This window comes from Tamandua tetradactyla, chromosome 8 (genome assembly GCF_023851605.1).
Source record: "Tamandua tetradactyla isolate mTamTet1 chromosome 8, mTamTet1.pri, whole genome shotgun sequence".
Taxonomy (NCBI): Eukaryota; Metazoa; Chordata; class Mammalia; order Pilosa; family Myrmecophagidae; genus Tamandua; species Tamandua tetradactyla.
Window position 1 is genome coordinate 66,939,154 of NC_135334.1, and position 24,391 is coordinate 66,963,544.

Consider the following 24,391-nt stretch of genomic DNA (forward strand, 5'->3'; position numbering starts at 1 on the left):
TAAAAAAATATATTTTTATTGAGAAATCTTCACCCACATACAGTACATACATATATATAATCAATGGCTCACAAAGCCATCACATAGTTATATATTCATCACCACGATCATTTCTAGAATATTTGTATCACTCTAGAAAAATAACGAAAAAGAAAAAACTCATATATCCCATAACCCATACCCTCCCTCTCACTGACCACTAGTATTTCAATCTACCCAGTTTATTTTACCCTTTATCCCCTTATTTTTTATTTATTTTGTATCCACATATGTTTACTCATCTGTCCATAACCTGGATAAAAGAAGCATCAGACACAAGGTTTTCACACTCACATAGTCACACTGTAAAAGCCATAACATTATACAATCATCTTCAAGAATCAAGGCTACTGGAACATAGCTCAACAGTTTCAGGTACTTCCCTCCAGTCACTCCCATACACCATAAACCAAAAAGGGATATTTATATAATGCATAAGAATAACCTCCAGGATAACCTCTTGATTCTCTTTGAAATTTCTCAGTTACTGAAACTTCATTTCATCTCATTTATCTCTTCTCCCTTTTGGTCAAGAAGATTTTCTCAGTCCCGTCATGCTAGGTCCTGGTAAATCCTGGGAGCCCTGTGCCACACTGCCAGGGAGGTTTACACCCCTGGAAGTCATGTCCTGTGTAGTGGGGAGGGCAGTGTGTTCACATGCCAAGATGGCTTAGAGAGAGAGGCCATATCTGAGCAACAAAAGAGGTTCTCCAAAATGTTTCCTCTTTTACAGAATTTCAGAAACTAATCAAGACCCACCCAAATGGGTGGAGATATGTCGTCACCTAATCCACCTTAACAACCACTCTTGATTAAATCACATTTCCAGGGAGAAGATCTAATTACAAGTATCAAACACACAGCAGTGAATAGGGATTAGAAGAAACAACTGCCTTTACAAAATGGGATTAGGATTAAAACATGGATTTTCTAGGGTACATACATCATTTCAAACCAGCACAAGTGCCAACCAGAGCAATTAGGCAATTAAAAAAAAATCAGTCACACCCAAATTGAAAGGAAGAAATTAAAGTATTTGTATTGGCAGATGACATAATCTAAAAAAAAAGAAAAAGAAAAAACTGCAAAGAATGACATCCCCTGTTCATGGAATGGAAGACTTAACATTGTTAAGATACCGATACTACGTAAAGGGATTTTCTTTTCTTTTTTTTTTTTTTTTACATGGGCAGGCACCAGGAATCGAACCCGGGTCCTCTGGCATGGCAGGCAAGCGTCCTTGCCTGCTGAGCCACCGTGGCCTGCCCGGGATTTTCTAATTTAATGCAATTCCAATCAAAATTCCAACAGCCCTCTTTGTAGAAACAGAAAAGTCAATCATCAAATTCATTTGGAGGGGCAAAAGTCTTCATAGCCAAAAACAATTTTTAAAAGAATATCAACATTGGAGAACTCACACTTGCTGATTCCAAAATTTATTACAAAACTAGAGTAATCAAGACTGTGGAAATGGCAGAAAGAAAGACATATGAACCTATGAAATAGAATTAAGAGTACAGTAATTGAACCCACATATCTATGGCCATTTGATTTGTACAAGGGTGCCACATCCACTCAATTTGGAAACAACAGTATCCTTAAAAAATACAGATGAAAAAACTCTAAATACACACGCAAAAGAATTAAAGTGGACCCCTACTTCACAGCTTATACAAAAATTAATTCAAAATGTACTGATTACCAAAATACAAAAACTAAAACTATAAAACTTTTAGAGAAAAATACAGGGCAATATCTTAAAAACTTTATATTATACAAATTCTTAAATTTTACATAAAAGCACAAGCAACAAAAGAAATATAAACAGGACTTCAAAATTTAAAACTTGCGTGCATAAGTGACATTGTTAAGAAAACGAAAAGTAACTAATAGTATGGAAGAAAATATTTGGAAATCATGTATGTGATGGGGTTTAATTTTCAATAAATATAACGATTTCCTACATCTCAACAACAAAACCATGAACAACCCAATAAAAAAATAAGCACCTGAATGAAATTTTTCAAAGAAGATACAAAAATGGCCAATAAGCACATGAAAAATATGTATTTCACTAGTCATTAGGGAAATGAAAATCAAGATCACAATGAGATGCCAGAATACACACACTAGAATGACTATTATTTAAAAAAATGGAAGATAACATTGGTGAAGAAGCAGCAAAACAGGAACCCTTGTACACTGTTTGTGGGTACAGCTGTTGTGCAAAACGGTTTGGTCTTTCCTTAGACAAAGAGAGAATCACCATAGAAATCAGACTATTCCACTTCTAGGTATATATCCAGACAAGGTGAAAGAAGAACCTGAACAGATATTTGTACACCAATGTTCATAGCAACATTATTCATAATAATCAAAACAGAAGCAAACAAAATATCCATCAACTAATGAATGGGTAAACAGAATGTGGTATATCCATGCAACGGAACATTATTTAGCCATTAGAAGGAATGAAGTGCTGATACATGCTACACAGATGAACCGTGGAGATGTCATGATGAGTGAAATAAGCCAGACTTAAAATGACAAATATTACATGATTTCCCTTATATGAAATATGGAGAATATGCAAATTAATAGCAATAGCATGGAGTACAGATTACAAGGTACCGGCAGGGGTTAGGGAGTTGTAGGAGTTAATAATGAATACAGAATTTGTTTGTGGTGATGAAAACCTTTTGGGGATGGATGGTGGTGATGGGATGGATGTCAGTACAACATTGTGAATGTAATTAATACCACTGAATTATGTCTGTGTGTGCGTGTGTGTATATATATGTATGTATTTTTTTTTTTTTTCATGGGCAGGCACCAGGAATCGAACCTGGGTCTCCGGCATGGCAGGTGAGAACTCTGCCTGCTGAGCCACCTTGGCTTGCCCTATATATATATATTTTTAAATATGTTTATTGACACATCTTCACACACATAGTCCATACATGGTATAAAATCAAAGGCTCTCAGTATTATCACAAAGTTGTGTATTCACCACCATGATAATTTTTTAGAACATTTGCATCACTCCAAGAAAAGAAATAAAAAGAAAAAAGAAAAAACTCATACATCCCATACTCCCTCACACTGACCACTAGTATTTCCTTCTACCCAATTTCTCTTACCCCTTATGTCCCCAATTATTTATTTCTTTTTATCCGCATTTATTTTACTCATCTGTCCATACCCTGGCAACATGAGACATGACTCCTGGGATGAGCTGGGACCTGGTATTATGAATTGTATACTTGAAAGCGGTTAAAGTGGGAATTTTTGGTTAAAGTGGGAATTTTATATTGTATAATGCTACAAGAAAAAATTATAACAAGATTAGTTTAGAACAAATAAACAACAAAACTTCTGGAGATGGATCAGGAATCTTATTTCTAGAATTGACATACCATTTAAAATGTAGAATGTTAAACAAAAAATCATGAGACCCTTAAAAAAAAACAGGGAAAATAATCAATTGAAACTGTCTCTGAGGATGATGTTGGACTTACCTAGAAAAAGACTTGAATAAGATATTTTAAATACGACAAATGAACAAAAAGAAAGCATGAGAACACAGTCTCACCAAGTAGAAAATATCAATAAACAGAAAGTATAAAAAGGAACCTTGAGAAACCCTGAAACCCAGAGAGGCCAGTCTCGCCAAGAACATCACTAGTTCCATCCCCCTATTCCATATTATCAACACCCCTTTGCAACATGTAAAAGTTAGAACGGGCATAGTGCAAATACCCTTAAATATTGGGACAAGGATCAAAGGAGAAGGAGTTTTAACAGAGAAGATAGGATTTAACAAATGAGTATGCCTGTTGAATCATTAAATTGGTACTTCTTTTAATCTCTAGTGTCTTGCAGCAGCTAGCAGAAAAAATTTTAAAGTGTGAAACTGTAACCCAATCAAACTCTGAAATCTGTTCTAGAACTATTTGTTACATTGTACTTTGAAATTTGTTGTTTTATTGTATATGTTATATTTCACAATAAAGGAACTAAATGGAAACCATGGAGTTATAAAGTATATTAATTGTAGTTAAAACTTCACTACAGGAACTCAACAGCAGATTTGAGCAGGCAGACAAATCTTCAAACTTGAATATGGGTCAACTGTGAATTTTAGTGTGAGATGCTGGAAGAAAAAGAATGAAGACAAATGAATATAGTCTCAGAGACAATGTGGGACCCATCAAGTGATTCATATCTTGAAGTCACAGAAAGAGAAAAGAAAGAAAAGGGGCAGAAAGATATTTGGAGAAATTTGATGAAAAACAACTATTTACACATCTAAGGAGTTTAATAAATTCCAAGTAGGATAAATAAAAAAAAAGTCCGTACTTAGATACCTCATAGTAAAACTGCCAAAAAAAAAAAAAAAAAACACAGAGTTTTACAAGAAGTGAAAGAAGCAACTCCTCACATTGAAGGGAGACTTGATATGATTAATAGTTGATTTTTCATCAGCAACTTCTAAGACGAACAAGCAGTGGGATGACATATTTAAAGCGATGAAAGAAAGAAACTATCAGCTAAGAATTTTATATCCAGCAAACTACCCTTCAAAAAATGAAGGCAAAATAAAGACATTCCCAGATAAAAACAGAGAATTTGTCACTAGAAAATGTGCACTACTAGAAATACTGAAGAAAGTCATTCAAGATGAAATGAATGAGATGCTAGACAGTAACTCGAATCCACATGAAAAATGATAAGTCCTAGTACAGGTAACCACATAGGTAATGATAAATGATTATATATACAGTTTGGTTTATAACTCTTCTTTTCTATCTCAATCAAAAGACAACTGCAGAAAGGAACAGTAATAAATACATGTTGATGATATACAATATGTAAAGATGTAATCCATAAAATAACAGCACAAAGGAGGAGGGTAGAGAATTAAGTTGCATTAAATTTTTGTAAACTGGTATTAGTCCAAACTAGATTGGTAAAAAGATGTTAATTGTAATCTGCAGGGAAAACATTAAGAAAATAACACAAAAAATATATTAAAAGAATGAACCAGGGATTTAAAACGGTACTATAACAAGGATCTATTTAACACACAAAAAAGGTAATAATAATGGAGGAATAGAGGAAGAAAAAACTATAAGCCATACAGAAACAAAAGGCAAAATGGCAGCCATAAATAATAATTTATCAGTAATTATATTAAATGTAAATGGGTTAAACATTCCAATTAAAGATAGAGATGGGCAAAATGAATAAAAATTTAAAAACTTGGGCAGGCCACAGTGGCATGGCAGGCAGATTTCTCGCCTGCTCTGCCAGAAACCAGGTTTCCCGGTGCCTACCCAGGCAAAAAATAAATAAATAAATAAAAAAGTTAAATGATCTAAACACAAGCCATCTGCAATAGACACAATTTTGATTTAAAGACATAGGTAGGCTAAAAGTAAAGGAACAAAAATGATATATCACACAAAGAATTCCCAAAGGGTAGTGAGGGAGGCTTCACTAAAACCAGATAAAATAAACAATAAAGCAAAAATTGTTATTACAGACAGATAAGGATACTTTATAATTGCAAAATGGTTCTTCCATCAAGAAGATATAACAATTACATACATGTATGTATCTAACAAGAGAGTCCCAAAATATATGAAGCAAAAACTGAGAAAACTGAAGGAAAAATAGTTATACAATAATAGATGGAGACCAAATGTTGGGGCATAAAAGAAGTTTCAATAAATTTAAAAGGACTGGAATTATGTACAGTATGTTCTCCAACTATATGGATGAAGCCAGAAATAAATTATAGAAACAAATCTGAGAAATTCTCAAATATGTAGAAATTAAAAAACACAATATACAGTCCTCAATAAGCAATGGATCAAGAAATAAATTTCAGGAGAAATTAGAAATTGTTAAGCTGATCCCAGAATTCATATTGAAATGCATGGGAAACACAATAGCCAAAACAATCTTTAAAAAGAATAGTAAAGTAGGAGGAAATACACTTCTCAATTTTGAAACATACTAGAAGGCTACAGTAATCTAGATGCTGTACTACTAGGATAAGAATAAACACATCAACATGCTAGAATAAAGTGTCAAGAAATAAACCCATACATCAATGGTTAAGTGATTTTCAATAAGGGTACCAGATCAATTCCATGGAGGGTAAGAATAATCCTTCAAAAAACAAAAGGATAATTGGATATCCAAATACTAAAGAATGAAGTTGGACCCCTATGTCACACTATATACAAAAATTAACTTAAAATGGAAAAAAAACTAAAATATATGAGCTAAAAGTATCAAACATAGAGGAAAATATAGGTGTAAATCTTCATGCTCTTGGATAAGGCATTGCTCTCTTAGACATAACACCAAAAGTACCAGAAACCATGAAAATTTAAAACTTTTAGAACTTCAAAGTATACCATCAGGAAAGTGTTAAGATAATGTACAGAATGGGAGAAAACATTTGTACTTCATATATCTGACAAGGATCTAGTATTCAGAATACATAAAGAACATTTACAACTGAACAACAAAAAGACAACCCAATTTTTAAAAATGGGCACATTGCTTGAACAGACATTTATCCAAAGAAGATTTACAAAGGTCAAAAAGCACATGAAAAGATAACTCAACATCATTATTCATTAGAGAAATGCAATTTCAAACTGCAATGAGATACTACTCTGTATCCACACACATGGCTCGAGTAAAAAACACAATACTAGGTGTTGTTGAGGATGTGGAGAAATTGGAACCATCGCACACTGCCGGTGGAAATACAAGAGACAGTGCGGCAACTTTGGAAAACTGTCAGTTTCTCAAAGGATTAAACATATATAGTTTCCATATAAGGCAGCAATTCCACTCCTATGTTTATATGAGAGTTTAATACATTTGTTCATGCAAAAATTTGTACACAAATGTTCATAACATCTTCATAATAGCCAAAAGGGAAAATTACTAAAATGTGTATCAACTAATGAATGAATAAATAAAATGTACATGTATTTATAAACACACACACACATATACATACACTAGAATATTGCATAAACATAAAATGGAAAAAAATAAAATTAAGCAAACAAACAGAAAGGAATGAAGTGCTGATACATGCTCTGGACGAAATTTAAAAGTTTTATACTAAGTGTAAATAGGAAGACACAAGTGTTGACACACTGAATGATTTCATTTATGTGACATGCCCAGAATAAGCAAATCTATGACAGAAAGTAGGATGTGGTTGTCAGAGGTTGGGGGAGGGAGGAATGTGAATGGAGTGCTAATGGGTCTGAGGTTTCCTTCTTAAAAAAATTTTTTTTAGGGATGTTTCTTTGGAGTGAGGTAAATGTTCTATAATTAAACAGTGGTAACGGTTGCAGAAGTTTATGAGTTCACATAACATGCGAATTACATCTCAAAAAAACAAAGAAATAGTTACCTTTTTTCTTGGTTGTTATGGAATTCATTTGGTGACATTCATGCAGTGTGAACTGAACACTAATATATCTTACCTCAGTTCCTGTTTCTCTCCAATCCCAAGCCCGACTACCCCCTGGCCACACTTTGCAGTCCTTATAGGTTTTAGTTGAGCCTTGTACTTTCATTTGCCCCCAGGAGAGAGAAGCAATTTCAGGGGAAGACATAAGGACCTTAAATGAAATTGAAAGAAAAATATAACAAATCAGTTAAGAAGTAAAGTTGAAACATTTCCAAATTTACCAGATTAGGTAGCCATGGTTCTCTATTATTTCAGAAGCATCTTTCTCATTGATATGGTTAGCGTTTATTCCCAACAGGTCTAAAAAGTAAAATTTTACCCTTGGGATTCTAAATTATCCAACTATTACTTCCAGACTCTGGAGGGAATCTATGGGATCTTTTTTTGAGAGAGAAAATAAAAAGGTGAAAACTTACTTTGGCATGATGAAGTAAGAGGTCAACATATTCTCTCCCTACAAAGCAACTATAAAGCTGCAAAATCTGTCAAAAGCAACTAACACCTTCAAAATCAGTATTACAAATGGATAGGTATTTATTCATGAACACTGGATAAGAAAAGAAATATTTTTGTTGTTCCTGCCTGGGACTACTTCCATACCCCACTCCGTACGACACATAGGTTGAATCAGGTTAGGTCAGGCCACAGAAACCTACAACTTTGCTGCTGCTAGCAGCACTGATTTTGAGCATTAAGAGTTAAAGTGGTGATCTTGGTGGCAAGCAAACATAGGACCAGGCAGTTCCACTTGCCTAAGGTTGTGTACTTGTTTGGGGCAAGCAACAGAATGGTATACTTCAGCAGCAGAACTTTCAACAGGAATGTCTTAGAGGTGAGAGAACCATAGGGGGTTTGATAAGTTCCCCATATATTCCATATTGACTAGAAGCTTTGAATATGTGCATCAAAGACCTGAGAAGGCCTAAGCCACCCATTTTTTGCAGGCTGATGGCACTGAACAAATGCTCATCAGAGATGTGAAAATGCCCAAGACACATAGGTCTGTACAACCCTTTTCAATCATGTTCACCTTCAATATGGTAATATTACTTATAGACCCACTAGTGAACCACCTTCACTTCTGTCTACTCCCTTACATTTGAGTTCAACCTCATTGGTTAACCGTTCACCCATCTCCAGCTTCTACGTAAATCTAAGTCCTCTATATGCTGTATTATAAGCCTCCAATTTTACATTTACCATGGTCATAAAAGTGGAGTCAGTTTCTATAAAGACATAACTTTCAAATTGTGTAATTACAAAAACCTTCTGTCTGATGCTTCTTTTATCCAGGGAAAGGACAGATGAGTAAAAATATATGGCTAAAAATAAACAAACAATAGGGGTGATAAGGGGTAAAATAAATTAGGTAAATACAAATACTCCTGGTCAATGAGAGGGAGGGGCAAAGTGCACAGAATGTGTGAGTTTTTTCTTGTTCTTTCTTTTACTGGAGTGATGCAAATATTAAAAAAAAATAAACAATCATGGTTTTGATCATGTATGATGATACTGTGAGCCACTGATTGCATACCATGTATAGACTGCTTGTGTATGAAGATTTTTCAATAAAAATATTCAAAAAAAAAAAAAGAAAGGAAAACTACAGGCCATCTCCAAAATGAATATAGATGTCAAAATCCCCAACAAAAATACTAGTAAAATTTGTGCATCAAAGAACTTCATCAAGAAAGTAGAAAGACAGCCTACACAATGGGAGACAATATTTGGAAACGACATATCAGATAAAGGTCTAGTATCCAGAATTTATAAAGAGATTGTTCAACTCAACAACAAAAAGACAGCCAACCCAATTACAAAATGGGAAAAAGACTTGAACAGACACCTACCAGAAGAGGAAATACGGATGGCCAAGAGGCACATGAAGAGATGCTCAATGTCCCTGGCCATTAGAGAAATGCAAATCAAAACCACAATGAGATATCGTCTCACACCCACCAGAATTGGCCATTATCAACAAAACAGAAAATGACAAGTGCTGGAGAAGATGCGGAGAAAGAGGCACACTTATCCACTGTTGGTGGGAATGTCAAAGGGTGCAACCACTGTGGAAGGCAGTTTGGCGGTTCCTCAAAAAGCTGAATATAGAATTGCCATACGACCCAGCAATACCATTGCTAGGTATCTACTCAAAGGACTTAAGGGCAAAGACACAAACGGACATTTGCACACCAATGTTTATAGCAGCGTTATTTACAATTGCAAAGAGATGGAAACAGCCAAAATGTCCATCAACAGAAGAATGGCTAAACAAACTGTGGTATATACATACGATGGAATATTATGCAGCTTTAAGACAAGATAAACTTATGAACCATGTAATAACATGGATGGACCTAGAGAATATTATGCTGAGTGAATCCAGCCAAAAACTAAAGGACAAATACTGTATGGTTCCACTGATGTGAACGGACATTCGAGAATAAACTTGAAATATGTCATTGGTAACAGAGTTCAGCAGGAGTTAGAAACAGGGTAAGACAATGGGTAATTGAAGCTGAAGGGATACAGACTGTGCAACAGGACTAGATACAAAAACTCAAAAATGGACAGCACAATAATACCTAATTGTAAAGTAATCATGTTAAAACACTGAATGAAGCTGCATCTGAGCTATAGGGTTTTTTTTGTTTTTGTTTGCTTGTTTGTTTATTTGTTTGTTGTTGTTGTTTTTTACTATTATTACTACTTTTATTTCTTTTCTCTATATTAACATTTTATATCTTTTTCTGTTGTGTTGCTAGTTCCTCTAAACCGATGCAAATGTACTAAGAAACGATGATCACGCATCTATGTGATGATGTTAAGAATTACTGAGTGCATATGTAGAACGGTATGATTTCTAAATGTTGTGTTAATTTCTTTTTTTTTTCTTTCCGGTAATAAAAAAGTAAAAAAAAAATAATAATAAAAAATAAAGATGGATCTCAAAAATAGTCAGATTAAAAAAAAGATGCAAATTGCTTCTACTGCACTCAAAATTGGTATTTTCAGAGAAATTGAACATAGTGAAGGAAAAAAAAATAGCTGTACTTTTTAAAAACCCCCATGATGCAGGATAATAGAAAATAAAACTTTTTTTAAACCAATACTTGCAACAAAGAGCAGTTGTTTTTACTATTACTATCTACAAAACTATCAAGTGGGTGATCTTTCTCCTGCATCATGAGCTTTTAAAAGGCCCTATTCATGCTCATTCCTTCTCCTAAACTCTTGTGAACCTAGTATGAGAACTTGGCTTGAAATAATAAATTCAGAGGATTTTCGTTAAAAAAAAAATACTAGTAAATTGAATTCAATGATAACATTAAAATAATTATACACCATGACCAACTGGGATTAATGCCATAAGTGCAAGGATGGTTCAACACAAGAAAATCAATCAGTGTATTACAGCACATTAACAAATAAAAAGGGAAAACTCATACGATCATCTTGACTGATGCTTAAAAAGCATTCCACAAAATTTAACATTCTTTTCTGATAAAAACACTTCAAACGGTAGGAATCAAAGGAAACTTCCTCAATACAATAAAGGGCATATATGACAAACCCACAGCCAGCATTGCACTGTATTACAGTGCAATGAGCATGAGACTCAAAAAGCATGAGACTGAAAGCCTTCCCCTCTAAGATCAGGAATGAGACAAAGATGCTCTCTGTCACTAGTATTATTCAAGACTGTACTAGAAGTTCTCAATAGAGCACTCAGGCAAGAATAAGAAATAAAAGGCATCTATATTGGAAAGGAAGAAGTAAAACATTCATTACTTGAAAATGACATGATACCATACTTGGAAAATCCTGAAAAATCTATGACAAAGCTTCTTTTTTTTTTTTTCCTTTTCCATCAGTTTATAAGACTTATTTTCTGTAGAGAAATAAACATCCTTTCTCTAATTCAGTATTTTACACATGCCCATTCTTCTTTCACACAACTCTGGTGGTAACAAGATAGGAATTTTTCTGCATGGTTACGGTTCAGCATGAGCCTCCTTGGAGGCTAGAAGATTTAAAATCAGCACCAAGAAGTAAGGTTAGAACTAACAGAGCTTTTCAAAGTGGAATGAGCAATCCAGGAGGCTTTATGTCCACTGTATGATAAAACTTCTTGAATAATAAATTCAGCAATGTTGTGGGATATAAGAATAATGTGCAAAGATCAGTAATGTTTCTATATACAAGCAATGACTTAACTGAGTAATCAATTAAGGAAAAAATTCCATTCAAAAGATCAACTAAAAGAATCAAGTATCTAGGAATAAGTAACCAGGGATGTAAAGACCAGTACACAGAAAACTACATAGCATTGCCAAAATAAATCAAAGAAGATCTAAGAAGGTGAGAAGATAGTCCCTGCTTAAGGAGAGAAAGGTTAAAGGTAACCAAGATGCCAACTCCACCCAAATTAATCTATAGATTCAATGCAATACCAATCAAAATTCCAACAACCTATACTGAAGTCTTGGAAAAACTAGTTACCAAATTTATTTTGAAGGGAAAGCGACCTCAAACAGCTAAAGATATTCTTAAAAAGAATGAAATGTGAAACCATTCCTGATTTTAAAGCCTATTATAAAGCCACAGTTGTCAAAACAGCATGGTACTGGCAAAAAGAAGTATTGACCAATGGCACTAAATAAAGACTGCAGAAATATACCACCAAGTCAATGGTCAACTGATCTTTAACAAGGCCCCCAAATCTACTGAACTGGGAAAAAACAGTCTTTTCAATAATGGGCATGGGAGAACAGGATACCAATAGCCAAAAGAATGAAAGAGAACCTTACATCCTATACAAAAATTATGTCAGATTGGCTCAAACACCTAAATATATGAACCTGCACCATAAAGCTCCTACAAGAAAATGTAGGGAAACATCTTTAAGACCTAGTAATAGGAGGTAGCTTCCTAAACTTTACACCCAAAGCACAAGCAATGAAAGAAAAAAATACATAAATGGGAACTCCTCAAAATCAAATCTTTTTTTCCAGATCCACCAACTTTTAATATTTAGCTATATTTGCCATATAGTCCATTTTTCTACATATTTTGTATTTATTTTTTAGCCATTAGAGAGTAGGTTGTTTACTTGAAGTTCTTTGAATACCTATATGTCCATGCACGTTTTCTAACAAGGATATTCCCTTATGTAACCACTGTAAGTATATATATATTTATCAAGTTAAGGATATTTAATATTGATATAAAGCTTACAGTCTCTATGCCAATTTTGGTATGTACCAATAATGTCCTTTTGGGTATTTTCTCCTGTATTATTAGATACAGTGAAGGATAACATAATACCCCTCATTGTTACTGCCCCATTAATTATGTTTTGTATGCCAGAAAAGACTGCTCTTTTTTAAAAAATAATTTTATTGATAAAACTTAACATATAAACATACAAACATTCTTAACATAAAAACTTTCCATACATGGTGTGCAATCAGTGGCTCATGATATCACATAGTTGTATATTCATCACCATGATCACTTATTTGAACATTACATCACTCCAGAAAAAAAAGAAAAACTCATATATACCATACCACTTATCCCTCCCTCCCATTGACCACTAGTATTTCCATCTACCCAATTTATTTTAACCTTTAAGACTGTTCTTTTAAGCAATTCTTGTGGGAGGCAGACCTGCTAAAGATCTTTTCGCTAGATTGTTTCCATGGAGATGAGACCCAGCCCATTCAAGTTGGGTCCTAAACTCCTTGCTGGAGTCCTTTATGAGAAGATAAAAGGCAGACAAAATGGAGAGAGCTCAGAGATAGAAATGCCCCAGAAGAAACAAGCAAGGAAGGACCCACAGAAGCCCTGAGACATTTTTGAAAGAAGGTCCAACAGACATTGCCCTGTGCCTTCCCAAGTGACAGAGGAGCCCCTAATGCCATCAGTCTTTTCCCACAGAAGGTATCTTCCTCCTGATGTCTTAATTTGGACATTTTCATGGCCTTAGAACTGTAAATTTGTAACTTGATAAATCCCCTTTGTTAAAGCCAACTGTGTTAGTTAGATTCAGTTGTCAACTTGGCCAGGTGAGCATACCTAGTCTTGTTGCTGCGGACATAAGCCAGCGGTACGTGAACCTCATCTGTTGCCAATTACATCTGCAGTCAGCTAGGAGGCGTGTCTGCTGCAATGAGTGATGTTTGACTTAGTTGGCTGGTGCTTAAATGAGAGATTGCAACGTAGCACTGCTAAGCAGCTCGGCATTCCTCATCTCAGCACCAGCAGCTCAGCCCGGGCCTTTGGAGATGCAGAAAGAAGTTACCCCAGGGAAAGTTGTTGGAACCCAGGGGCCTGGAGAGAAAACCAGCAGAGACCATCTTGTGCCTTCCACGTAAGAAAGAACCTCAGTGGAAAGTAAGCTGCCTTTCCTCTGAAGAACCAACAAAATAAATCCCCTTTTATTAAAAGCCAATCCGTCTCTGGTGTGTTGCATTCCGGCAGCTAGCAAACTAGAACACCAACCATTTCTTGTATTTTGCATTCTGGCAGCTTCAGCAAACCGAAACACCAACTTATCTTCAATAGCATGCATACACTATGTTTCTATACTTCTCTGTCACCCCGTCTTTAAAGAATTTGCCTCCAAAATTACATATTTATATATTTTAATCCAAACCCATTAGTTTATCATTAACTGTATGCATTTGCATTTTAGATCCAGTACGGAGTAAACAGTGGGGTTAAAATAAAAATGCAATAGTACTGGCATCTATGTCATTACTTTTACTAAAGATTTTTATTCTTCCTGTGACTTTGATCTATTACTTTAGTATCCTTTCCTTTCAATCTAGTAGTGACACACTCCTTCGAGTGTGTACCTTAATCTGATTCAAATGTCACAAATAAAATGTCTTAAGCGTTCATTTTGAAAGACAGTGTGAGATATAGAATTCTTGGTTAGTACTTTTTTTTTTTTTTTGCTTTTGCTTTCTTGCCTCCAAGACTTCCTGTGAGAAATCAGCACTTAGCCTTATTGAGGCTCTCTTAAATCTGACACTTTAGTTTTCTCTTGAGGTTTTCAGAAGAAAGAGAGAAAGGGACAGAAAGAGTATTTCATGAATATACATATGCATGAAGCTTAACTACAAACAGCAATAACCCAAAGAGATACACACCACACCATCTTACGATTAATCTGTTGAATGTCAAAGATAAAGAGAGAATTCTGAAAATCAAATGCTTATGCTTCAAAAGACTTTGTCAAAAAGGTGAAGGGGCAACTCAATGGCATAAAATATTTGGAAATCACACATTGGATAAAGGTTTGATATCCTGCACACATAAAGAAATCATATAACTCAACAACAAAACAAGCCAATTATAAAATGGGCTAAAGATATGAATAGGCATTTTTCTGAAGAACAAATATAGATAGCTAAAAAGAACATGAAGACGTGCTCATTTTCATTAGCTTTAAGGGAAATACCAGACTAAAAATCAAGACTACAATGAGATACCACTTCACACTTATAAAAATGGCTGGTATTAAACAACCAGGAACCTACAATTATTGGAGAGGATGTGGAGAAATTGGCACCCTTATGACTGCTGGAGGGAACATATAATGGTACAGTTGCTCTGGAACACAGTTTGGTAGTTTCTAAGGAAACTAAATATTGAGTTGCCCTATGACCCGGCAATACAACTACTTGGTATATACCCAGAAGAGCTGAGAGCAGTGACACAAACAGACATTTGCACACCAATGTGCATAGCAGCATTACGCACAGTCACCAAAAGATGGAAACAATCCAAATGCACATCAATAGATGAGTGGATTAACAAAATTTGGTATATACATACAATGGAATATTATGCAACATTAAGACAAAATGATGTCCCGAGGCACATGACAAGATGAATGAGCCTTGAGGGCATAATGATGAATGAAATAAGCCAGATACAAAAGGATAGATATTGTATGCTATCATTGGGGTAGACCCTATACTGTGTCAAACATTAGGCCATGTCCAAATCAATAGGCCAAGCCCTTGATCTTGAGGCTTGCTCTTGTGAAACTTATGCATGTAGAAGAAGTGTAGCCAACCTATAGGTATGTCCTAAGAGGTACCTCTGGAAGACCTCTTTTGCTCAGATGTGACCTCTCTCTATACAACTCTGCAAGTGAAATCATTGCCTTCCCCCCTAGTTGGGACATGACATCCAGAGGTGACAGTCTCCCTAGTAGCGTGGGAGATGACTCCCAGGGATGAGCCTGGCCCTGACACCATGGGATCAACAATGCCATTCTGACCAAAAAGGGGAAAAGAAGTGGAACAAATAAGGTTTTCACAGCTGAGACAATTCAAATAGAGTCTCAAGAGGCTACTCTGGAGGTCCCTCTTATGCAGGCTTCAGTTAGACATTGTTACCTACCATAACTTGCCAAACCTCAACCAAAACCATTCCTGCCAATCCTAAATAACATTTAGGACGTTATATAAGATTCTACAAAGGTTCCATGCACTAGAGTAACTTTCCAGAAACTTACAACCTCTAGATGTCTCCTTGGACCAGATAAGTCCTGAAATGCAGAGGAGCCAGCCTCTCAAGAATATCAACTAGTTCCATCACCCTATCCCATATTATCGACAGCCCTTCCAACATGAAACAGTTAGAAGGGGCATAGACCACATATCCCTAAGGTGTGGGATAAAAATCAAAGGTGATAGTGGAGTTATACAGAGAAGGTAGAACTGAACAAATGAGCATGATTTCTGATTCATTATATTGATTTTCGTTTAGTCTCCAGTATCTTAGAGTAGTTAGAGATAAAAACCTAAAATGGTGGAATTGTAACCCATACCAAACTCTGCAATCTGTTGTACAATTAATTGTGGCAATGTGCTTTGAAATTTATAGCTTTTTTGTATATATGTTATTGTTCACAAAAAAGAAGGAAAAAAAGTCGATTGTGATGATAAAAAGTATTTAAGCCCTCTAGCTTCCTGTATTCTGTAGCAGCTAGAATATGAGAGGATTGTATGGTAGCCTATGACAAACTCTGGGATCTACCCTGTAACCACTTTTTGAAGAGTGCTTTGAAAACTATTGCTTTTTTATTTCTTTGCTTTATATATATCTTATACTATGCAATAAAAAAAAGTTAAAAAAATTCTTAATAATGAGCACAACATAGGTACTGACTTCATCAAAATGGAAGTGAAGTGTTGGAATAGGATTCTGGTACATCAGTATTAAATGTGCTGTTGCTGAGAGCTGTCAGAGAGAGACTAGGGTAGTTAATGTGGCAAGAGTGAATTTAGGATCAAGGCAGGGTCTACTCTGCAACTGGCAGTAAGTTCAGTATTTCAGTATTTTAACAACTGGTACAGCCTTCCTATTCTACACCAGTGGAATATCAGCCCTTGGTATGCAAGACATCAAACCACACAACACAATTCCTGACCTTTGTGTCAAATAACTATACCATGAGGTGTAATGAGAAATTAATCTTCATTACGCTTTTAAGTGAAAACTATAGACTAGACATAACTCTTAAGAGGTGGTCAGTAAGACACTTCTAAAGTTACCATCATCAATGAAGCAAATTCTATTTATTGCAACACAGAAGTCAGTTATCATCAAGACAAAGAACCAGAAAATAGGTTTATATTGAGACTTTTATTTTTATATGTTTTCTTATTAAACTCTCTTGAAGGTTCCTAATCCTTTTGATACATAGGTTTTTTCACTACATACAACATACATTGGCACACCTCCAGATGTATCAACACTTTTCAAAGTGCGTTTAAAGCAAAGGGAAATAAATTTGCTCATTCTCTGACAAGGAATTCCCTGAATTGACTCTATAATTCAATTCAGTGTGCACATAGGGCAGACCATGGTGGCTCAGCAGGCAGAGTTCTCACCTGCCATGTGCAAAACGTGGGTTCAATTCCCCGTGCCTGCCCAAGCGGAAAAAAAGAATACATAACTCAGTTTAATTCATTTTTACTGAGCTTATATCACTTCAAAAAAACCAAAAACAGAAACGAAAAATCGTGCACAAATGCAATGATAATGCGTGGGGAGACATAAATAAATATAAATTGGTCTACTGTAAGGCACACTGCTACCATTGTGATTTGAGAATATCTCCACAGAATTAGTTTGACCTTCATACAGAGGGAATCATACAGCACCTATTCTTTGAGTTTGCCTTCTTCAATTGTACGAGTTTTTGAGATTCAGTCATACTGCTGTGTGTCAGTAATGTGTATCAGTATCAGCAGCAGTCTATTATAAGAATATATCACAATTCTTTTATCCATTCTTTTGCTGATGAACATTTGGGTTGGTTTCAATTTAATCTGTTCATTAATTCTGACTGAGCAAATAGTCTTTTTTTCCCCTTAAGATGTGAAATTTGAACTGTTAACATTTTTCTTATAAACAAAGTCAGACTAAGCGTAGATAATTTAGTGCTTATTTAAAGACCTCTTTCTTCGCAGTAGAAATGAATCAATTACATGTCAAAAAAAAAAAGCTACTTTTTTCTACCTTTACATTCTTTTTAGGTATATTTAACTCAGTTACTTAACTGCATAAATTTGGATTATGCTCTTATAACCCACAACCTCTCAACCCAGAAAGGCAAGAGATGTTGGCATTATGGTTCTTGTTTATCTTCTTTTCAAGAACAGACTTAATCATGGCATGATTTAAACCCTGCTTTGTAGTAAAACATCTCCTACCTTTTAGGTGGATATAACTTTCAGATGCCCAAGAACTATGTTTCCATGCTAATCACAATCAGAAAAAGCAGAAACTCTAACCTTATTCATCAGTCTTTCTTTGAGTAAGTGTGAATACTGAGAGAAAAAACACACAATAGCATAATGCATTTTTTTGCTTTTTAAAAATGTAATTTTACAACCTCATGGGAGAGTGGGAGGGTGGGTAAGGGGTCACAAAATACCATAAATCTTTTGAGTATGAAGAGTCTCTCTACAGAAATTCCTTCACAAAAATATTTTTAGTATTGTACACCCAGGTTTTATTTAAGTAAGCCTATATGTAAGCCAAATTTATTTTTAATTTTTTTTATTTTTTTATTATTTTTTACATGGGCAGGCACCGGGAATAGAACCCGGGTCCTCTGGCATCGTAGGCAAGCATTCCTGCCTGCTGAGCCACCGTGGCCCACCCAAACCAAATAATTTTAACTATATGAAGGTCTGTTTTGTATGGTTTTTTTTGTGTGTGTGTGTTCTGCAAAATTGTTGTTAATATTTTCTGGATCAGACTTTTCTTAAACTAGGGTCCTTCAGGTCACCAGGCTCTAGGGACATATATTCAGCAGTCAGAAGAGTTCTACAAAAATGTTTTAATTTAGTTTTGTTTTCATTTCAGTGATTGCTTAAAAACACTATTTTATCACTCACTAAATGAAAATTCCCCTTTGCAATAGAAATTCACAACCATAAGACATTTTCCCTAAGTAAGATTTTAATTTCTTACATCAATATTCTTAAACTGTAATTTTCAAGATTATTTGCCAAATTTCAAAAAAAATGTTTTTTTGTCCTTTAAAAGGGATTTGTATATTATGAATTTGTATATAGTTTATGAATCACTAGTCTAGGTAACATATTCCTCTAAGAATAAATTGTCAGGAAGAACCTTTTCCTTCCATGATAAACGCTTTATTTCTTTAGATAATGAGAATGACATAGCCCACTATGGTTTTTCCCTCTTTTGCTTTTGTTATATGGAAATGCAGACCAAAATTCAATGTTTAATTGTAGTAACCATGGTCCTTTTTATTGATACAATTATTTCCTTACATAATTTTTTATCTTTCTTTACTTACAAATTATCCTAGTGTACATGGTTTGTATTGACCCTTGCTTCAAATTATTTTATTATTTATTTTATGTAAGTTTTAAATGCAGTCTGGAGATTTTGTCTAAAGGAAACTTTAATCCAAATAAATACAGCTGGTTTCAATCTACGTTGTAAGAACTCTTAAATAATAGCAACTAACGTTTTTTAAAGTACTTACAATGTGCCGAGGCATTGTGCTCTTTATCTCAACCTTTACGAAAAAATTTGTAAAATTATCTAGTAAAACCTAATGATGTAGATAGCATTATCATCCTATTTACAGAAATTCATAGACATTAAGAATTTTGCACAATGTCATAAAGTTGTCCTATCAGGACTCAAGTTGTGGCTGAATCCAAAGCTCAGCTCCTAATCACTATGTATATTGTCTCCCAAGTTGCATATTCTGTTCTGAATTATTAGCGGTTGGTGGTTTTTCTCCTGGGGTTGCGGAAGAATGTTCACGCTCCTCATAACGAAATGAACTCTGTCCTCTAACAAACATTTTTCTTTTCAAGTCTCCTACAATGCTCACACCCCTTCAGTGGAAGCCTATACCACTCACAGACTCTCATCTTCAACAGGAATCCGTTCCCTCGGACCCTGGTGACCCCAGCATTGCCCCATACCCTCAGACCCTGTCTTCTTCTCGCAAAGTTGAGACTCTTGTACCCCCCCAAAAAGAGCAATCCCACCAGTAAACTTTAGCAGAGACCTCTCCTGGCAAAGGTCCCATCTTATCCCCTTATTATGGTTACCTCTACCTCTCTCCCAACCTCCTCCCAGAAGCGTGCCATTTTTTCCCCTATTCTCTTTTTCTGCTTTTTATTCACTTTCCCCATCATCTTCTGGCCTAGTCCATTTCCCAGAGTCCCCTCAAAACTCACCTAACAACTTCTCTCAAAAGAGCAGCGTTCTTAAATGCCTGCGCCCATTACCGCGCACCACAACTTGTTTGATCGCTCACTGCCAGGTGCTGCCCCATCCCCCTCGCCCCGCCCCCGCCCCGTGAGTCTCTCTGCCAGCCATCACCCGAAACACCGCCCCCGCCTATCTATTGGTTATCCTTCTTAAAGAGTCCCGCCTCCCCCCCTCCAGCCCGCCTCCCACCCCGCTTTCCTTGTTTTCATTCCCCCTGTCACACGAGGCCGTGGCGAATCCGAAGTGGGAGGGGCGAACTAGAGGGAGGGAAGGAGGCCGAATGAGGGCGGAAAGTGAATCGCTCAGAGTGCCTCTCTTTCCCCCGTCTGAGTCCGTTCTCGACTGCTCCGGGCCGCCGTTGTATTGTGGGATTGCGGCGCCGTGCTTGAGACGCTCGGATCCACAAGGAAGCTAACTCGACAGCGCCTCCTGTCGTTCGTAAGGCTGCGCCACCATTCCTCGGCACCCCAACTCCCCCTACCCCCCATCGCCTCCTCCTCCATCCTCCAGTTCAAAATGGCGGCGGCGGCGGCAGCGGCAGCGGCGGTGGCGGCGATGGCTCCTCCGGGCTGCCCCGGTTCATGTCCCAACTTCGCCGTAGTCTGCTCCTTCTTGGAGCGCTACGGACCGCTGCTCGACTTGCCTGAGTTGCCTTTCCCGGAGCTGGAGCGGGTATTGCAGGCGCCGCCGCCGGACGTGGGCAACGGAGAAGGTAAGCTAGGGGCCCGAACGCCCGGCGGGAAGCGGCCCTGGCGCGCTCCTACTCTCAGATCTTCACGGACACCTCGGGCCTCCGCGGTTCTGTTCTTTCCCTGGGACGCAGTTCCGCCGAGCTCGTCTTCTCCGCCCTGCCGCCGGAGTCCTGGGCTGAGGGGAGGCGGGGCGGGGGCCCCCCTTAGGGCCAGCCGGCCAAGCGGGGAGCGGAGGTGGGGGCGTCGCGGGCTAGGTGTTGACTGGGGACGGGGAGAGGTCATTGTGCTTGTCTTTTGCCCCTCGGACCGCTCTGCCGCGGCGGGGGCCTGTTCCCCACCCCTTCTCCCTTTGGGTGGCGGGGGAAGGGGAGCGCAGGTTCCGGCCAGCTTTGCGCTTTTCTCCTCCTCCCCTCCTTTCAACCTCCCCTCCTCCCACCATCCTCTCCACCATCTCGGGGGAGGCTGGGCCCATCTCGTCGGAGCGCCTACTCCTTTCCTCCACCTGGGTGGGCGGAGGCCAGCGGACACTCCAACTCTCCCTCCCACTGGTGGGAACTCCCCCGAGAGAGTGCTCTAGTCCCTCTTCCCCTGTCTTGAAGGGCGGATTTAACCCCCCAAACTCCTTCCGAGTAGGGAGGTCTGCTCCTCCCCTTAGGGAGAGTATTCTCCATCCTCGCTGTGGGGGGCAAAGTAGGTTCAGCTTCTCCACTTTGGAGAGAGGATTAATTCCTTCACCCACCCCCATAGTTTTCCTTCTCTCTCTCCCCACCTTCCCCCAAATAATAGAAAAGGATCTCTCTACTTTTTCCACTCCCTTCCCCCTTCATCTTGGCTGTAGGGCTTAAGGGAAGAAGAAGTCGCCCTCCCATTTACGGGGTGGGGTGGTTTGTATGTAGGCTGGAGGAGGGGCTCAGACAGAGGGGAGAAACAGTTGAAGAAGGTGCTTGTTGCTCTTGTTTCTCTCTCTGGTGCCGCTGGTCTATTATTGGTGTTAGCAAGTGGTGCTCCTTCCACATAAGGCCACCGCGCGGGTGCAGGGCGCATGCTCTGCACGGCCCCATTGAAACTTCCTGCTGCTGCTGGTAATTCTGCTGGAGCATCTCAGCGCTGAGCCTGCTGCCTCCAGCCCTCACACAGCACATACACTCACCCTCTATTCCCAATTCAAGCCTTCCGTTTTCTAGAACATTTCTTCCCTCAGAGAAGGGCTTTTTGTTGTACTCACCTTAGCATTGCCTTTATCTGGGAAAAGCCTTTGACTGGAGAAGAAACATTTTCCAAACAGGTCTTTTTTTTCATTTTGTGTGTGTCTGTATTCGGTCGCAAAGTGGGCTGAGTATTGTACACGACAGATAGCTGTTTCCTTCCAAGAAAGCAGGGTCGTTCTTCTATTCTCTATGGAAATGAAGACGTTTCTGTTAATATATTTACATTGCTAGAAAATGCCCAAGTATGAAGTTCTTAAAAATATTACCTAGAGAGAATAAGAAATTACAGCAACCAAAGTTTCAAATTAGTACAGCAGTTAGAGTATAGGCCTTATCCCTTCTTTTCCAAATCCCCTCCACCCTTAACAAATCCTGGTATATAAAAGACTAATTTTTTGAATGGTGTAAACTAGGGAGGTGATAAAATGCATTATATAAAAACTTCCTGCAGAATTTCTTTAGAAATTAAGCGTCCTAACGTAATTTCGTGAATGAATTGCATTTGCATTAGTTTTTAAGGAAAAAGTCATTGTGAGGTAGACCTTAGTAAGTTGCTGTTAGAATACCTTGGGAAATGATAGTAATGTATTTACCAAAGAGACAAATGTGGGAATTGGGGATGGAAGGATTGCTGGTAAGTTGGTTTTAGAATTTTGGATCAAGTTGAAAGACAGGCATAGCCTTTCTGTGATGGCATTGTATTTGGGGTGGTACCAAGGTTGCTTGCCCCCCCTCCATTCCTTTTAATATTTTGCCCACTGAGTTTGGTTTATATTAGTACTGGAAGAAAAAAATGTGAAGGCTAGTTTAATATTTTTCCTTAAAAAGAAAATTTAATACCCTTCTTTAAAACCTTTCATATTTTTTATTTGGAGTTGAATAACCACTCACCAGTGGTCCACTAGGTGAGTACAGTGTGGGAAATAATCTGGGTTAAAGGTATCATATAGCTCAGTCATCCATTACCATTTACAAAGAAGACTGATAAAAATGGTTCCTTTTATGAGGTGATCTAAGAATAATTATTAATGTTAAACCATTCAAGATACTTGGTGGATGAAAAAAATCTCTGCAAGTGAAATGCTGTTACTGTACAGGAAAAAAATTCTCAGCCCTTGATGTTGGTCAACCTGCTTGTAATAGTTGTTTAAACAATACTGGTCCCATTGACAAGATTTGAGCAGTCTTTTTGGAAAGATGTGGTATACCAGAAAGAGTTAGAAGTACGGATTTTATCATTGATCTGTAGGTTGTAGAGTAAATCACTAAACTTCTATGGACCTCAATTTCTTCAGTAAATAGAATATCCAAGGGTCAAATGAAATAATGTTAAAAAATCCTTTCATAAACCAAGCATTTAGAAATATTCTTGTCTTACAAATTTTATTAAGATGCCTGCAGATAAAAGGCACATAAGTGCATTTGGAACCAAAATTTTTAGCACATTGTGAGTATTGAAGCTTGAACACAATATTGACCTTTTATGCTCTTGAGAGCAAAGTTGCTTATAATCAAATAGGTTTTGCTTTAAACAAATTGAAGTATTTTTTAAAGGCTGTTCTTAGAGCCATATCAAAAAATCTTAGTGTATAAAACTTCATGTTTCCTAGTATGTTTAGCCTTTAGAAACTGCCTTTTTAAGTATATTCCTCTAAGTTGCCAGTTTAATACTCATACATTTATTGTGATGTGTGTCAACATTATGACATACTTTAGAGGAAACTGTAGTACTCTGTTTTCTTAAGTACTTTATGATCTTTTTCCTAAAGATTTGTTTATAAGTTTTGATTTGGCATTGTAGCTTCACCTTAGAATGTTTTATTTTTTCTCCACAGAGACAATTATAAAACTTTGTTTCATAAACTATTTGTTTTGTTTTACAAACAACAATAGGCAAAATTTAGTATGTGCAAACATTATCTGATTATTCCTCACAGCTATTCTGTGAGATTGGTACTATTATTATTATTTGGCTGGCATAGAAATTTAGGGTCAGAAGGTTCAGTTAGTTATCCAAGGCTACATGGTGTACACTCCAGTTTTGATTTCTAATCCAGTTCTGTCTGAGTTAAAGCCACTAAATTATTTAATACCTTGCTATAAGGCCAGGATTTCCAAATTGTGCAGCAGTGTACACCAGGCATTGC

General features: G+C 37.1%; 2 protein-coding genes across 4 annotated transcripts in view; one reads left to right on the forward strand and one right to left on the reverse strand.

The window, feature by feature from the left end:
• AAMDC (adipogenesis associated Mth938 domain containing) overlaps positions 1-21,116 on the reverse strand; it is a 52,141-nt gene extending 31,025 nt beyond the window's left edge. The window contains exons 1-2 of one of the 2 annotated variants that reach the window (XM_077113479.1): positions 20,988-21,116; positions 7,563-7,700 (exon numbers count right to left, since the gene is read on the reverse strand). In XM_077113479.1, the coding sequence (XP_076969594.1) occupies positions 7,563-7,694 (132 nt within the window). In that variant the 5' untranslated portion in view covers positions 7,695-7,700; positions 20,988-21,116. Of the gene's footprint in view, positions 1-7,562; positions 7,701-20,310; positions 20,444-20,987 lie in introns of those variants that run through there. The other variant, XM_077113478.1, reaches the window with a different exon arrangement.
• The window catches only part of RSF1 (remodeling and spacing factor 1), a 185,183-nt gene continuing 181,364 nt past the window's right edge, over positions 20,573-24,391 (forward strand). For both annotated transcript variants that reach the window (XM_077113472.1, XM_077113473.1), the window contains exon 1: positions 20,573-21,056. In XM_077113472.1, coding sequence (XP_076969587.1) covers positions 20,861-21,056 — 196 coding nt within the window. In that variant the 5' untranslated portion in view covers positions 20,573-20,860. The remainder of the gene's footprint in view (positions 21,057-24,391) is intronic.